We start from the raw sequence: 18,151 nt of genomic DNA, 5'->3' as shown, positions 1-18,151 counted from the left end.
TATCTGCTTAGGCGAGTAAGGCAACACATAACATGTTTAAATTACAGTGGTACCTCGGGTTAAGAACTTAATTCATTCTGGAGGTCCGTTCTTAACCTGAAACTGTTCTTAACCTGAAGCACCACTTTAGCTAATGGGGCCTCCCACTGCTGCCGCCGCCCCGCCACCGCGCGATTTCTGTTCTCATCCTGAATCAAAGTTCTTAACCTGAGGTACTCTTTCTGGCTTAGCGGAGTCTGTAACCTGAAACGTCTATAACCCAAGGTACCACTGTATAACTGATAAATTGTCAGAAGAAATAAATTTATTTTAAAAATGGGCTTTAAGTAACCAGCCTGTGACTTTATGGTTTCAGCTTGCGGTGTGCTGCCAGATTTGATATACTGTACCTTTAAAGTTTCTTACATTGATCCTAATTATTTGTTATTTGATACATCTGTGAATAACCTTATAAGTTCTATACATTGGTTTTATCAGCATCAGCTAGCTACACTGGTTAGTAAGCACCGATCCCCAAGTATTATATTTACCTGTATGGATATTCTAAAAAAATTACTTGGTGTGTATTCCTAATTTATTGTTTATTCGTTAATTAATATACAGGTTGCTTCAGCACTATTTGAAATGTTAACTCATTACATTGACTACTCTTTGGTGATGGACTGATATCTATTTTATTTGGAAATTGTAAATTTGGGGTGACATTCTACTATTAATAAATGCATTTATTACATTCATTAACCACGTGTTGTGGCTGTATTGGAGTATACAAGTAAGGAAACACACATGATGTTTAAATTATACAACTGATAATCTGGTTTTCGTGTTGGTTTTATGCAAGTGGTTTTTAACGTGAAGCGCCCCAAGAGCTTCAGGGATGGGGTGGTGCAGAAATAAAAGAAATAATAAATAATAACAAACACAACGCCACCCACTGTCCATCAGCATGCATCTAGATTCAGGGGGGCAGCCGCGTTGGTCGGACACAGTCGGAATAAATAAATAAAAAATTAAAAATGGTCCAGCAGCACCTTTGAGACAAACAAAGTTTGTTCTTGGTATAAGCTTTCGTGTGCATGCACCCTTCTTCAGATACACAGAAGAAGAAGAAGAGTTTGGATTTGATATCCCGCCTTTCACTCCCTTTAAGGAGTCTCAAAGCGGCTAACATTCTCCTTTCCCTTCCTCCCCCACAACAAACACTCTGTGAGGTGAGTGGGGCTGAGAGACTTCAAAGAAGTGTGACTGGCCCAAGGTCACCCAGCAGATGCATGTGGAGGAGCGGAGACACGAACCCGGTTCCCCAGATTAGGAGTCTACCGCTCTTAACCACTACACCACACTGGCTCTCTACAGATACACAGAAACAGAAGTCCCCAGACTCTTATATATCGTGGGAGGGTGGGGTGGGGTTTTTCTCAGAAGGGTAGTAGGAGATGAGTGATTTTATGGTTCCCAAACAGAAGCATAGTAAGACTACAGACCTGCGCCTCCATGACTGACTTTTTCTTAATCCTTGTATTCACTAATAATACTTGGCTGTCGTGCGCAGGCAGACATCTTCAGATACACTGAACCAGAAGTCCCCAGACCCTGATACATAGAGGGAGGGTGGGGTGGGGTATTTCTCGGAAGGATAGTAGTAGATGAGTAATTTTATGGTTCCGGAGCCCCATTCACAACCTGAGCAGAATGCAACCCACGTCTGCGTGTGTTTAGTGATTCGCCGCTTCTGCGCATGCGTGTGACGTCATTTTGAGCGTCTGCGCATGCACGAGTGGCGAAACCCGGAAGTAACCCTTTCTGGTACTTCTGGGTTGCCGCAGGACGCAACCTGAAAACGCTCAACCTGAAGCGTCTTTAACCTGAGGTATGACTGTAGTAGTACCAAATCAGTCATTTTTTATGTAACTGCCCAGGAGGACTCTCCTGTGTGAGTGTCTGAGGGCCCTGCTCCTTCCTGCCACTTACCACCTGGCCCAGGGCGGGGCCTGAAGCCTCACAGGGACTGCTGTGCTCTGCTGCCCATGAGGACTCTCCTGTGTGAGTGTCTGAGGGCCCTGCTCCTTCCTGCCACTCACCATCTGGCCCGGGGCGGGGCCTGAAGCCTCATAAGGACTGCTGCGCTCCGCTGCCCAGGAGGACTCTCCTGTGTGAGTGTCTGAGGGCCCTGCTCCTTCCTGCCACTCACCATCTGGCCCAGGGCGGGGCCTGAAGCCTCATAAGGACTGCTGCGCTCCGCTGCCCAGGAGGACTCTCCTGTGTGAGTGTCTGAGGGCCCTGCTCCTTCCTGCCACTCACCATCTGGCCCAGGGCGGGGCCTGAAGCCTCATAAGGACTGCTGCGCTCCGCTGCCCAGGAGGACTCTCCTGTGTGAGTGTCTGAGGGCCCTGCTCCTTCCTGCCACTCACCATCTGGCCTAGGGCGGGGCCTGAAGCCTCACAGGGACTGCTGTGCGCTGCTGCCCAGGAGGATTCTCCTGTGTGAGTGTCTGAGGGTCCTGCTCCTTCCTGCCACTCACCATCTGGCCTGGGGCGGGGCCTGAAGCCTCAAAAGGACTGCTGTGTTCCGCTGCCCAGGAGGACTCTCCTGTGTGAGTGTCTGGGGGCCCTGCTCCTTCCTGCCACTCACCACCTGGCCATGGGGTGGGCCTGACGGGCGTCACTATGACAGTTGCTGTTACTGCTGGAGGGGTGCAGAGTGCTTTTAAAATGTTTTAAAAATTTTATTTTGAATGTTTTGTATGTGGGGGTGGGGGTGATGTTTATTAGGCCTGGGAATTTGTTTAATTTTATGTTTTTGTAATTTTTATTGTTTTTTGTTTGTATTGTTTTATTTGTTTTTTTTTAAGGTATTATTTTGTTCTTAAGGGGAGGGTTCAGGGCTGCTGGGGAGTAGGTCCCAGCCAACAAAATGGCTGGGACATGTTCCACAGGGGGGGATGCACTGGGAGAACCGATCTCAGTGATCACGGGTAGGAGGAGGAGTTACGCTAAGACCAGACAATGTCATTACAGAGGAGGCAGGTTTAGTCGTTGTCTGAGGACTATCCCTGCCTCCGGGTCTGGTCCTGACCGGATGGATACTAGAATCAGCAAGGGATACCCACATGACTTGAAAGTGTTGCTGTGCAATGCCAGGTCAATGATTCATAAGACCACTGCCATCCATGACTTGATCATGGATGGAGGACTTGACCTGGCATGTGTAACAGAGACTTGGTTGGATGAAGCAGATGGGCCTGTCCTTGCCGCTGCTTGTCCACCAGGTTTCTCTTACGCACAGCAACCCAGGTCATGTGGGCGGGGAGGGGGGGTGCAGTGATTTTTAGAAAGTCATTAGTTTGCACCAGGCGTCCTATTGGGAAGACCCAGTTTTCTGAGTGCATGTTCTGGAAGTTGGGCAATAGGGGCAGTACAGGATTCCTTTTGGTGTACTGACCTCCCCGCTGCACCAAGGATTCCCTGCCTGAGCTGCTTCAGGTCGTGGCGGATGTTTTCCTGGAGACACCTAGCTTGGTTGTCCTAGGGGATTTTAACATCCATGCCGACACGACCTTACAAGGGGCCGCTCGGGACTTCGTGGAAAGCATGGCCTCCATGGGGCTGTCCCTGAATAAGTCTGGCCCAATCCATAGCCGCGGACATGCCTTGGACCTGGTGTTTACCTCTATGGATGTTGGTGATCTGACACTAAGTAAAAGCGAAATGAAAGAAGTGCCATGGTCAGATCACTTCCTGGTGCAACTGGACTTCTCTGCGATCCATCCCCTCTGCAGGGAGGTGGGACCGATTCGGATGGTCCGCCCCCGCCACTTAATGGATCCAAATGGTTTCCAGAGAGTGGTAGGGGATGCTTTATCCCATGTTGATGGCCTTTCAGCCGATTCCCTGGTGGCCCGCTGGAATGTGGAGTTAACCAGGGCTATTGACTGTTTGGCTCCGAAGCGCCCTCTCCGATTGCATGGAGCCCGGAGAGCCCCGTGGTTTTCCACGGAGATGAGGGCAATGAAACAATCGTTGAGACGGCTAGAGCGCCGGTGGCGGAAAACTCATTCCGAATCTGACCGGACACAGCTTAGAGCTCAACGTCGAGCCTACCGAGTGGCGATAGCGACAGCGAAGAAGACTTTCTTCACCGCCTCTATTGCATCTGCAGAAAACAGCAGCAGGAGACTTTTTCAGGTGGTTCACAATTTAGTGGAAGCACCTGCAACATCGGGGCCCAGTACGGGCCACATGTTCTCCTGCAATGATTTTGCAATTTTTTTTTGCAGATAAAATCGCTCAGATTCGGGAAGAAGTAGACTCCACCGTGGGAGCAGGGCCGGGGCAGGAGAGTGCTAGAGTCCTGTCTAGTCAAGTTGTGTGGGATCAATTCCAATCTGTTACCTCCGAGGATGTAGACAGGCTGCTTGGACGAGTGAAGCCAACCACCTGTCTCCTGGATCCTTGCCCATCCTGGCTTATAAAAGCTAGCCGGGAAGGACTGGGCGATTGGCTTCGTGGGGTGGTGAATGCTTCCCTCCGTGAGGGAACCTTCCCAGACCCGCTGAAAGAGGCGGTTATTAAACCGCTTCTTAAAAAAACATCTTTAGATGCGGCCACGATGGCCAATTATCGCCCAGTCTCAAAGCTTCCATTCTTGGGCAAGGTGATTGAGCGAGTGGTTGCTGAACAACTCCAGGCACGCCTGGAAGAAGCAGACCATTTGGATCCCTTCCAGTCGGGATTCAGGCCTCATCATGGGGCTGAAACTGCCTTGGTCGCAATGGTTGATGATCTCCGGTGGGCTAGGGACAAAGGTGAGAGCTGTTTCCTAGTTCTGCTGGATCTCTCAGCAGCGTTTGATACCATCGACCATAACATCCTTCTGGACCGTCTTGAGGGGCTGGGAGCTGGGGGCACTGTCCTACAGTGGTTCCGCTCCTTTCTCCTGGGCCCTGTTCAGAAAGTGGTGGTGGGGGATGAGTGTTCAGACCCCTGGGCTCTCACTTGTGGGGTGCCTCAGGGTTCTGTCCTCTCCCCCATGCTTTTCAACATTTACATGCAGCCACTGGGAGAGATCATCAGGAGGTTTGGGCTGGGTGTTCATCAGTATGCAGATGATACCCAGCTCTACCTCTCTTTTAAATCAGAACCAGTGAAGGCGGTGAAGGTCCTGTGTGAGTGTCTGGAAGCGGTTGGAGGATGGATGGCGGCTAACAGATTGAGGTTGAATCCTGACAAGACAGAAGTACTGTTTTTGGGGGACAGGAGGCGGGCAGGTGTGGAGGATTCCCTGGTCCTGAATGGGGTAACTGTGCCCCTGAAGGACCAGGTGCGCAGCCTGGGAGTCATTTTGGACTCACAGCTGTCCATGGAGGCACAGGTCAAATCTGTATCCAGGGCAGCTGTTTACCAGCTCCATCTGGTACATAGGCTGAGACCCTATCAGACTGCAGACTGTCTCGCCAGAGTGGTACATGCTCTGGTTATCTCCCACTAGGACTGCTGCAATGCGCTGTACGTGGGGCTACCTTTGAAGGTGACCCGGAAACTACAACTAATCCAGAATGCGGCAGCTAGACTGGTGACTGGGAGCGGCCGCCGAGACCATATAACACCAGTCTTGAAAGACCTACATTGGCTCCCAGTACGTTTCCAAGCACAATTCAAAGTGTTGGTGCTGACCTTTAAAGCCCTAAACGGCCTCGGTCCAGTATATCTGAAGGAGCGTCTCCGCCCCCATCGTTCTGCCCGGACACTGAGGTCCAGCTCCGAGGGCCTTCTGGCGGTTCCCTCACTGCGAGAGGCCAAGTTACAGGGAACCAGGCAGAGGGCCTTCTCGGTAGTGGCGCCCGCCCTGTGGAACGCCTTCCCATCAGATGTCAAAGCGATAAACATCTACCTGACATTCAGAAGACATCTGAAGGCAGCCCTGTTCAGGGAAGTTTTTAATATGTGGCATTTTAGTGTATCTTTCATCTTTGTTGGAAGCCGCTCAGAGTGGCTGGGGAGACCCAGCCAGATGGGCGAGGTACAAATAATAAATCATTATTATTATTATTATTATTATTATTATTATTATTATTAACTGTAAAAACTACTCTGAAAATTTATTATTTTTGAAAAATGAAAATGAAAATCCTTATTTCCTGATGAATAGCCTTTGGACTCGAATGTCAGTTAAATAGAAAACTATCTTTAGAAAGATGTTTCCTCCAAAAGCATTTTATTTTAAAAATCTGATTTAATTTTTTTTAAAAATCCGATTTAAATAAAAACATCTTTTTTGACATATATATATTTAAATCATTGCTTTTTATCCACCCTGATCTGTTCCATTCGCAGGCATAGGTCATGTATAAGTTAACAGTACAGAAGTCAAACTGATTACTAAGAAACGCTTCCGCAGATATACTGACTTACTTTGAAAATCTCCTTATGGGGCTAGGAGTTGGGCTTGGAGGCAATCCATTACTACACACAAACATTTGCAGGGAGGGAGAGAAGCATTGCTAGGAAAGACAAGCACAGCATTGAAAAGCACCTGAAATGATGTTTCTGTCGTTAGAAATAAGAAGTTTTATTAACATATCAACACCAGCGAAATTAACTGAAATGCATAAAACAAGGAATCGTTGTTGGAAACGTAAAGAAAAGGAAGGTACTTTTAAACTGTATGTGGTGGGTCTGTAAGGAGGTGAAAGCTTTCTGGGAAATGATTTATAATGAACTTTTTAAAAATGTTAAAATATATATTTATTTAAAAAAACAAACCAAGAAGACTTCTTACTAGGCATTGTAGGTAATGAAATACATAAGCAAGATAAAAGACTGTTTTTATCTGCAAGAACTGCAGCAAGAATATTATTAGCCCAACGTTGGAAGCATACAAGAGATCCCAATGAAAGAAGAGGGGCAGACAAAATTAATGGACTATGGCAAGCTGACGAAACTTGCAGGGAAAATTCGGAACCAGCAAGACCAGACTTTCCTGAAATATTGGAATAAATTTACAGAATACTTGAAAGACAATTGTAAAAAACTAACTTCGCTAGGAGGGTTGCCAGAAGTTTTGTAAGGTGGACTTTATCTATTATTGCAAAGTGTAAAATGGTTGATTTATAATTAGGATTTAATAGTACCATATTTTACCGTCTATAGGACTAGGTTTCCCCCCTAAAAAATAGTGTCCAAAATTGAGGGGCATCTTATACATGGGGGCGCCTTATAGACAGAAAAATATGGTAATTTAAAAATGGTCAATTTACAATTTGGATTTAATAGTACTGTATTTTTCTGCCTAGGGACGCGGGTGGCGCTGTGGGTAAAACCTCAGTGCCTAGGACTTGCCGATCGTATGGTCGGTGGTTCGAATCCCCGCGGCGGGGTGAGCTCCTGTCGTTCAGTCCCAGCTCCTGCCCACCTAGCAGTTCGAAAGCACTATTAAGTGCAAGTAGATAAATAGGGACCGCTTTATAGCGGGAAGGTAAACGGCGTTTCCGTGTGCTGCACTGGTGCTGGCTCGCCAGCTGCAGCTTCGTCACGCTGGCCACGTGACCCGGAAGTGTCTTCGGATGGCGCCAGCTCACGGCCTCTAGAGCAAGATGAGTGCGCAACCCTAGAGTCGGACACAACTGGCCCGTACGGGCAGGGGTACCTTTACCTTTATTTTTCTGCCTATAAGATGCCCCCATGTAGGAAATACCCCCTATTTTGGGGAAATCCGATTTAAGAAAATGGGGGGAAGACGTATCTGTGTATAAGATGCCCCCAAATTTTTGACATTATTTTTTTTTGGGGGGGGGGGGGCTAGTCTTATACACAGAAAACCATTAAGTCAAGGAGGAGGGAAGTCTCCGGCTGTTTTAGCCAAATGTTTTCTATGTTATATATAAGTTGAATGTTATGTTTAAAATGTTTACAAAAAACTAATAAAAATGATAGGAAAAAAATGAAGTTTTATAAACATATTGCAAAATATTTATCCCTCCAGTTCTGGACAGAAGGAACCAGAAGGGTTGGTGTCCACAGCCCTCTCTGAAGATTATGAATGAGCTTATCGGTCCAAAAGATCTGAGGACTCCCGAAGACCACTAAATATCATTTAGTTCCCGTATAACAGGCACGTCCAACAGGTAGATCACGATCTACTAGTAGAATGTGGGGTGTTCCTGGTCGATCTCTGGTCCCTCAGGGATCTCCCCCCCCCCCACAATAAAACAAGTTCAACAACTACTGCATCCTCAAAAAAGCTCAACCACTCTGGCTTCCTAAGAAAAGCTGAACAACTTTGCCTTCCCCCAAAAAGATCAGCCACTTTTGCTCCCTAGCAAAAAAGTGGGCCATCAAATTAAGTTCCACTATCGGACTGTGGATTCAGGACCCTCCACTGTGTTTTATATAATCAAGTTTTGATTATGTTCTGTGTATCTCGCAATGCTCATTCAGTTCCATTCATTCATCTATTCAGTTCCATTCATTCGTATATTCTGTTCCCTTCATTCATATATTCCATTCCCTTCATTCATATATTCCATTCCCTTCATTCATTTGCTTCCGGGGGGAAAAAGCTCCACAACTTTGATACACCCAACAACAATGGGTAGATCCCGGCCAGTTGTTTTTTAATACTGTGAGTAGATCGCAGTCTATCGGGAGTTGGATATCCCTGCACTATCGGACTGCGGATTCAGGACCCTCAACTGTGTATTATATATAAGTGACCTTTGATTATGTTCTGTGTGAATCGCAACGCTCGTTCTGTTCTGTTCATTCATATATTCTGTTCCATTCATTCATATATTCCGTTCCATTCATTCATATATTTCGTTCCATTCATTCATTCATTCATTCATATATTCCGTCTCCTTCATTCATTTGCTTCCAGGGGAAAAGGTCAACCACTTTGGCTGCCCCAAAAAAAGCTCCACAACTTTGATCCATCCAACGACAATGAGTAGATCCCGGCCAGTTTTTTTTATACTGCGAGAGTAGATTGCAGTCTATCGGGCGTTGGGCGTCCCTGCTGTATAGAAAAGTCTTCCCACACTGCCACCTCCCTTGCGACTCCTAAACTGAGGAAGCTCTCTGGCGTACCTTTCCAATCCCCCTCGTGGGCAAAGGTGCCGGAGAGATGGGAATGAAGTCTATCCTCTTAGGAGACGATGATTTTTCTGATTTGTCCAAGTCGTTGTCACTCTGAGAACACAAAAGGGTCATATTGACAGCCTCATGGGGCTGCGCTGCAAAAATCTCAATGAAAAAGAGCACAGCCAATCACTTCATTCCCCACTCTAAGCTCACTGGTTAAATTAAATTAAATTAAAATATTAAACATCTGTAAAAAGATTACCAGGCTCAAGCTTTCTTCCCATGATTGGCTTATCTGCATTGCTGTTTGGACTTCCCTAAAACACAAAAAGGCTCATCAGTGGTGACAAGAGAACACAGTCGCTGCTTCTTCTTTTTTTTTACAGCAACTGCATACAACAACTATACTTTGCAAAGGCATATGTGGAACATTACAAAGAACAAGTTCATTTTCTACAAGTACTGCTTCTTAAAGTTGTCGCGTCTGACACTTGTATTTGTAAAGACATACATGGAACACAAAAAGCTTTTATTTGGACATTACCTTTAAAAAAACTGATTCATTTGTACATACGTGGAACACAAAAGCTTCTATTTGAACATTACGTATATAAGAACTGATCTATTTGTATTTCCCGTTCTAAATGTTGGTCCTTAATTGCTTCTACTCAGTTAGTTAATGTGAAAAGAGTTATATTTATATGATGTATAAATAATTTATATAGTTAAACACAGCCAGTTACTTTGTGGGTATATTTGCTCCTTTTTTTTAAGACAGCAGTTCAGTTGCGCCTACCTTTCATGTGCCGCTTCTCTGTTCATCAAATCCACTCCTTCCTCCTGGAGTACAAGAATTCACAGCTTAGTTCTTAATGACTTCCTGCTCCGCAAAATATCACTTCCTATATCAACCATATATCCTATATCAGGCATCGGCCAACTCGGCCCTCCAGATGTTTTGGACTTCAATTCCCATCATCCCTGTCCACTGGTCCTGTTAGCTAGGGATCATGGGAGTTGTAGGCCAAAACATCTGGAGGGCCGCAGGTTGGGGATGCCTGTTTTGGGACTACAACTCCCATCATCCCTATTTAACAGGACCAGAGGTCAGGGATGATGGGAGTTGTAGTCCCAAAACATCTGGAGGGCCAAGTTTGGCCACCACTGCTATATCCTATACAGCCTTGTGCAAATGAATTGAAACAAAGAATATTTTCTATCTCACTCGCTATCTGGAGGGCCAAGTTGGCCGATGCCTGTCCTATATCAGCATAATCTGATATATCTTATATCACAGGTAGGCAAACTAAGGCTCGGCGAGCGGATCCGGCCCAATCGCCTTCTCAATCCAGCCAGCGGACGGTCCGGGAATCAGCGTGTTTTTACATGAGTAGAATGTGCCTTTTTATTCAAAATGCATCACTGGGTTATTTGTGGGGCATAGGAATTTGTTCATTTTTTTAAAAAAAGTATAGTCCAGCCCCCCACAAGATCTGAGGGACAGTGGACCGGCCCCCTGCTGAAAAAGTTTGCTGACCCCTGTAATATCCTATATATCCTATATCAACAGAATCCGATAAATCCTATATCCCAGTGATGGCCAAACTTGGCCATCCAGCTGTTTTGGGACTACAACTCCCATCATCCCAAGCTAACAGGACCAGTGGTCAGGGATGATGGGAATTGTAGTCCCAAAACAGCTGGAGGGCCAAGTTTGGCCACCACTGCTACATCCTATACAGCCTTGTGCAAATGAATTGAAACAAAGAATATTTTCTATCTCACTCGCTATCCTGTACTCAAAACAAACATCAAAAGCCAGTTGGTCATTGTGGTGTCGGAAGCCTGCAGCCAATAGGAGGAACGATGAGCTCGCTACAATCTATTGAGGTTCTACGTAAGAGAGTTATTCCAGAGCTGAGAAAGAGGTATCCTGACGGTACTGAGATATTGCAGCAGGACCTAGCTCCCTGTCACATATCGAAAGCGGCGAAGAAATTCACGACAGAGCAGCAAAGACAGATACTTGATTAGCCAGGAAATTCCCCCAACAATCCCATGGAGAATTGGTGGGCTATATGCAGAAAGTCGCCTCTGTAAGACTGCGCAGCTATGCAGAAGCTCGAGTGTGGTGTGGGGATCTGAAAATCAACAGCATGGGTAGGCAAACGATGGCCCGGGGGCCGGATCCGGCCCAATTGCCTTTTCAATCTGGCCTGCAGACGGTCCAGGAATCAGCATGTTCTGTAACCTGAAGTGTATGTAACCTGAGGTCCCACTGTATAAGACTATTTTGGGGGAATCAGATTTAAGAAAATGGGTGGAAGATATATCCGCGTATAAGACGCCCCCCCCCCCCAATTTTTTATTTTTTTTGGGGGGGGGGGAGAAACCTAGTCTTATACACGGAAAAAATACATAAATTTGCACCAGGGTGTATCAGCAGAATTGCATGGTGCAGCCAAACTGTACCATCACAGTGGATAGGGTAATACAGTGGTACCTTGGGTTACAGACGCTTCAGGTTACATACGCTTCAGGCTACAGACTCTGCTAACCCAGAAATAGTGCTTCAGGTTAAGAACTTTGCTTCAGGATGAGAACAGAAATTGTGCTCCGGCAGCGCGGCAGCAGCAGGAGGCCCCATTAGCTAAAGTGGTGCTTCAGGTTAAGAACAGTTTCAGGTTAAGAACGGACCTCCGGAACGAATTAAGTACTTAACCCGAGGTACCACTGTATGCGTTTGAATATAAATAACCGCGTAGATGCACACAAAACATAAATGTATCAGGAAGATACATTTTCCCCCAACATGCTCGTTTTCTGTCTGCAGGAAGCTTTCAAACCTGGAAGCTCATATCTCAACCCTCTGCAGCAGCAGAAACCAGCACCGACCCTCCCTGCCTCCCGTCTCACCAGAGTGGTGCATGCTCTGGTTATCTCCCGCTTGGACTACTGCAGTGATGGCCAAACTGGTTCTGTGAGCTAGGGGTGATGGGAGCTGTAGTCCCAAAACAGCTGGAGGGGGCCAAATTTGGCCATCACTGGACTACTGCAACATGCTCTACGTGGGGCTACGTTTGATGGTGACCTGGAAACTGCAATTAATTCAGAATGCGGAAGCTAGACTGGGGACTGGGAGCAGCCGCCGAGACCACATAACACTTGTCCTGAAAGACCTGCATAGGCTCCCGGGGCGTTTTTGGGCACAATTCCAAGTGTTGGTGCAGACCTTGAAAGCCCTCAACGGCGCAGTACAGGAAACTTTCCTCTAGTTGTCAATATTAAGAGGATGCCAGCAAGGAAGCCTGCCCGCCCCACCCTGAACTCCCCTGCCCCTTCTTCCAGGCATAGGCAAACTCGGCCCTCCAGAGGTTTTCGGACTACAACTCCCATCATCCCTGACCACTGGTCCTGTTAGCTAGGGATGATGGGAGTTGTCGTCCCAAAACAGCTGGAGGGCCAAGTTTGCCTATGCTTGTTTTATTATGTTTTTAGTGTTCTGTTGGAAGCTGCCAAGGGTGGCTGGGGAAACCCAGCCAGATGGGCACAGTAGAAATACATTATTATTATTTAAATTTTATTTTATTTTATATACAAACCAACAGGAAAACAGAAAAATTTCACATACGCTACTGACACCAATTACAAACATTAAAACACCCTTGTGACTTCCCTCCACCAACATTCACCTTCTTTTGTACAGTATTACTGTATTTCACATTGCAATTTATATCTTTGTTTCTTAACTCTCTTAACTTATTATTATTTATTCTTACTCGACTTTACAAGCATTAATCCAAACATATCAACATATTATTTTTTTGAGCAGTGTCTGGACATATAATCTTCAAACAATTTCCATTATAGTCTTAATTTCTGCAAAACAATTGTTTTCTTCGAATAACCGAGATATTATTGAGACCAATTCCAAAGAACCTTTATATATGTTTGTACTTCAATGACAGCGCCTGTAGAAGTGAAATGTTGCTTACCCTCCTGATCTGATGGAGTCGGCTGCTGGGAATACAAATTGTAGAGGAAGAGATCAGCTGTGGGAGAGAAGGAAGACACAGACCTTTCAGAAGTTACCTTGCTTTGGTTGGGCTGAAAGCCAACACTCACTCAAGAACCTGGCATGCCACTTTGTAAAGAAGGAAAGATGAGCCGCTAATAAAAACTGCCCACAGAATTGTATAGTAAGAATGCCAGGGTGGGTTAAAATCAATGATTTTTTAAAAATGAAAAAAATCAATTTTTAAAAATTTAAATAGGATTTTTAAAATATTTAAATTGGATTTTTTGGATTTACCATATTTTTCCATGTATAAGACTAGGGTTTTTTACCAAAAAGATAGGTTTAAAATTGGGGCTCGTCTTCTACACAGGTAATTTAGAGTCCCCCAAAATAGGGGGTGTCTTATACATGGTATACGGTAAATCGGATTTTGAAAATAAAACGCTTTCGGAGGAAAAATCTTTGTCAAGAATTTCTATTTAAGTGACATTATAGTCCAAAGGCTATTCATCAGGAAATAAGGATTTGTTTAAAGTTTTTGTGTGCCCAGTCTCAAATCTTGGGCATTCTTGGGCAAGGTGATTGAGTGAGTGGGTGCTGAACAACTCCAGGCACGCCTGGAAGAAGCGGACCATTTGGATCCCTTCCAGACGGGATTCAGGCCTCATCATGGGGCTGAAACTGCCTTGGTCGCACTGGTTGATGATCTCCGGCGGGCTAGGGACAAAGGTGAGAGCTGTTTCCTAGTTCTGCATGAAGCCGCTGGGAGAGATCATCAGGGGGTTTGGGCTGGGTGTTCATCAGTATGCGGATGATACCCAGCTCTACCTCTCTTTCAAATTGGAACCAGTGAAGGCGGTGAAGGTCCTGTGTGAGTGCCTGGAGGCGGTTGGAGGATGGATGGTGGCTAACAGATTGAGGTTGAATCCTGACAAGACAGAAGTACTGTTTTGGGCGGACAAGGCGGGTGTGGAGGACTCCATGGTCCTGAACGGGGTAACTGTGCCCCTGAAGGACCAGGTGCGCAGCCTGGTAGTCATTCTGGACTCACAGCTGTCCATGGAGGTGCAAATCAATTCTTACTGACTAGTGATTTAAATTGTGATTTAAATTGATTTGATTTAAATCAAATCCACCCTGTTAAAGTGTACCTCCAGTGTTCTGTTTTTATGAAGAGGATGCCAGCAAGGTTGAACCTTTCTGTAAAAAAGGATTTAAATCAAGCGTTATGGACTAGTGCTTTAAATCGTGATTTAAATCGATTTGATTTAAATCAAATCCACCCTGAAGAACACTAATATTTCCACAGCTGTAACCTCCCCAGGACTATAGATTATGGTAGATATGCATTCCACCCATTTTAATGTAGGAAAAATACACTACCACTCAGCCTCTGCTCCAAAGCATGTGGCCCTGAAAACTCCTTATTTTTATAGCATTGAAAGAATATTCATTCTTCTTAAAAGGAAAGAGGAATGACAGTTTCTCTCATGCAGATGCGATCAAACTCCATCATATAAATCTGTTGCAAAGGAAGGTAATATTGCCATATTTTTCGCTCTATAACACGCACCTGACCATAACACGCACATAGTTTTTAGAGAAGGAAAACAACAAAAAAATAATATTCTGAATGAAACAGTGGATGTATGATTTTTGTGCTTCATGCTGTGGCCACAGACATGTGATTTGACAGTGAGTTTGGGGTAGCCCAATGCAAAAATCCTGAGAATCCATGTGGATCTGTGCTTTGTAACCACATTTTTGCGCCACTGCAGCCCCAGGCAACAGTGGGTGCGTGATTTTTTTGGTACAGGCTGTACCCATGGACATGCTATGTGATCTGATGGTGAATTTGGGGTGACCCAATGCAAAGATCCTGAGGATCCATGCTTCGTAACCACGTTTTAAGTGGGGAGGGAAGGAAAAACACAGAAGGGACAAGGAGCACGAGAGGGGTGTGTGGAGAAGGAGCTGGCTAACAATGCAGGAGAGGGGTTTAACGGGAGGGAGGAAAGGAAAGCAAAAGTCCCCCCCCCCAAGCCAGCCCCCTCTCTCTATCTCCCACCTGCATGTTTTCTGGCTGCCTGCGCTTCCCTAAAATGCTTCCCTGGACGCAGCAGCAGAAGCACTGGAGCACGGAGAGGAGGCAGCGGCAGCAGCTGTCGGTTGCGCTTCTGGCTGACGGAACCTGAGCCGGGTGGGCTGGAGCCTGCACACAGGGTGACTAGGAAGGAATTAGCAGGAAGGACGTGATCCTTTCCCCTCTGCTTACCAGGAGGGCAGGGGACTTCCCTGCTCTTTGTTGCATTTGTCTGCTACCAGTCTCCTTGCTTAGCGTGTCTGCTTGCTGTGAGGTGACGCTGCCGCAGCCTGTGCTGAACAACGGAAGGGGAAAGGATCGTGTCTGCCTGCTAATTCCTTCCTAGCTGCGTCACCTCACAGCAAGCAGACACGCTGAGCAAGGGGAATGGGCCATTGCTGGCCCAATCCAAGCAAACACATCAACCAAAAACAAAAGAGGGTGGGCAGTAAGACCCTGAGGCAGAGGGCAGGAAAGGAGTTCACTGAGGCTGTGCGCTCCCTGCCAGAAAGGGACAAGAACAAAAAGAGGAGAGCAGCGGCTGACTTCAATCGCCCAGTTAAAACCATACGCAGCGGGGAGCGCAAAACAAAATAGGAGTCGCAATTGAATCTTTAGGAAGGCCCTACAATAATTAGGCAAGGGGAACAGGGCTGATGAACAGACGGTAGCCTTGGGATGCCGTACAGATTGAGAGGCTCCACACACAAGGACACTCAAGCGCCCCCTTTAACCATGCGCTCTCCCATGCAGCAACACGACTCACACGCCTCCACACACACACCAAAGTATGCCCGATACAGGAACCCCAGCAGCCTCCTCTCTGCAGCCTTTCCTCCTCTGTGACACGCGATCTGATTTTCGCCCCTGCACTTGGGCCAGCCGGCTCCAGGGCCCACACATTCGCTCAATAAGACGCACAGACATTTCCCCTTACTTTTTAGGAGGAAAAAAGTGCATCTTATCGAGCGAAAAATACAGTACTCTAAATATTTTAACAATGATAGAACCTGAAAACACCTTCATTGGTGGCTAAGAAGAGTTGAAGCATTATTTATATGTGGAATTTCAGCTGCAAAACTTATTCTTCTCACTGTTCATCTGTTTATCTGGTGGAGATGATTGACACTTTAGCCTACCATGTAGAGATTGATACTAAAGCTAATTCAATATTGGGGCAAAATTAGCTGAATTTATTCCTGCCATTGAAAATGCTATCAGCTTGCCTCTTTGCAAGACAGAAAATTGCAAGTTCCTCATCTTGCAAAAAGTCATGGAAAGAGGAAACAAAGTTTACTGCATGCTCAACAACTTCAATCCTAAAAGAAGCTCAACAGCTTTGGGGCAAAATCGTAAAAAAGCACAACTTCAATCCTAAATAAAGCTCAACAACTTTGGCTTAAAATTGTAAAAAAAAAGCTCAGCAGCATCAATCCTAAAAAAAGCTCTACAACTTCCATCTGAAAAACAGCTCAACAGCTTTGGGGTAAAAGTGTAAAAAAAGCTCAACAACTCCAGTCCTGAGATATGCCATGAATAGTTACACTACAGAGCAGGGATTCTTGACAGGCCATATTTCTATTTGCAATTTCTATTTGTGTGATTATGTCGGGCACAAGGGGAAGTCCGGCCTTGAGTTCGAGTTCTGCCCTGATGAGAAACTGAGACATGCAAACGGCAGCAATTGTAAAAATGATGTCTGGATCAGAAAAGAAGCATACTGTAATGGTTATATGGGGTTGCTTGTGCGTAAGTTGCCGCCACTCCTGGCTAGGTTGCCTGGTTAAACCTTTCCTGGCTGGACAGCCCTTCACTTCGTGGCTGTTCAGTCACTAGCAGAATCCGTCAGTGGGCGTTTCTTGAACTTCTTCCAGCAAAGAAGTTCTTTGACGCCAAAGTCTACGCCTACTTTCCCTGCGCGGAAGTCTTCTGCGCAGGGTGGGTGTGGGTAGCGGAGGACCTGTGCTCTCCCCGCTGGTCTCCAGCAAAGAGTCCTGGAGCCCTCTCTCCGATTCCCCCATCCGCCCCCCTTTATCCCTGGTGTTACGCTGATTTCCTTCCCCAGCTGCTGAGTCCCCTCTCTCCCTGCTTGGCCCTTCTCCGGCATCGCTTGGGAGCCCTGCCTCCACTTCTGACTCCGATGTCAGTTCCCTGACACATACGTACTCAAGAAGTAAAGAGGATACTCAACCTGGAGGAGCTTGGTGTCAGGGAAGAGTTAGAAGTTTCCAGTTTCTCAGAGGGAGAAAGCATTCCCCAAGGGGGGAAGGAGAGCAGTGAATCTAATAGAAGGGAGCAAGAAGAACAACAGGGAGGGACCGGCTGTTCACAGGAAAGGCAAGGGTTAAGTTCTAGCTCAGATTGGGAGGAGGGGAGATACAAGCCAGCTCTAGCCAGGAGGTTAGAAAAAAGAGTGGGAAAGCGAAGGGAAGGGCGCCTTCGCCATTTTGAGGGTGGCTGGTCACGGAGAAGCAGAGCTCAGAAGGTATCTGAAAGAAGTGACTCTGAGGAATAATATTTAAGACCCGCTTATGAGATTGTTTTGTTAATAATCAATAAAAAGTTATAAAAGAACAAGAAGCGTTTGTGTGGTGATCTGAAGAGGACAACGACCAGGCCTGACACTTGGGGGGGGGGTCCTTTTGTTCTTGGAGGAATTTAAATAATTTCCACGTAATACACAGCCAGGAAGCATGCCCCACAACACAGCATTATATACAGACATACACGGACACCAGCTCATTAGGAGACACCAGAGAGAAGTTGTTGACTTGCCATTTAAAAACTCTTATTTTTGGCTGGGACGACTTCCGGAGGCGGCGCGAACGGCAATGGCGGTCCTCCTCGCGCTGTGAGGAGGGAGCTCTACAGAAACAGGTCGTCCGCTACGGCGAAGCGGAGACCCGCATCAGAAACCCACAGGCAGCGAAAGCCTGTGGTCGTGGGACTTGGCGGGCACCAGAAGCGCCCCCC

General features: G+C 46.3%; 1 protein-coding gene across 1 annotated transcript in view; it reads right to left on the bottom strand.

Moving 5' to 3' along the window:
• Positions 1 to 18,151, bottom strand: part of LOC309361150 (PABIR family member 2-like) — a 43,230-nt gene that overhangs the window by 18,569 nt on the left and 6,510 nt on the right. The window contains 5 exon segments of the mRNA XM_081896114.1: positions 6,411 to 6,499; positions 9,084 to 9,185; positions 9,340 to 9,394; positions 9,874 to 9,917; positions 13,073 to 13,129. Coding sequence (XP_081752240.1) covers positions 6,411 to 6,499; positions 9,084 to 9,185; positions 9,340 to 9,394; positions 9,874 to 9,917; positions 13,073 to 13,129 — 347 coding nt within the window.

This window comes from Podarcis melisellensis (assembly GCF_964234715.1).
Source record: "Podarcis melisellensis genome assembly, chromosome: W".
Classification (NCBI taxonomy): Eukaryota; Metazoa; Chordata; class Lepidosauria; order Squamata; family Lacertidae; genus Podarcis; species Podarcis melisellensis.
This window is presented reverse-complemented; position numbering and strand designations above follow the sequence as displayed.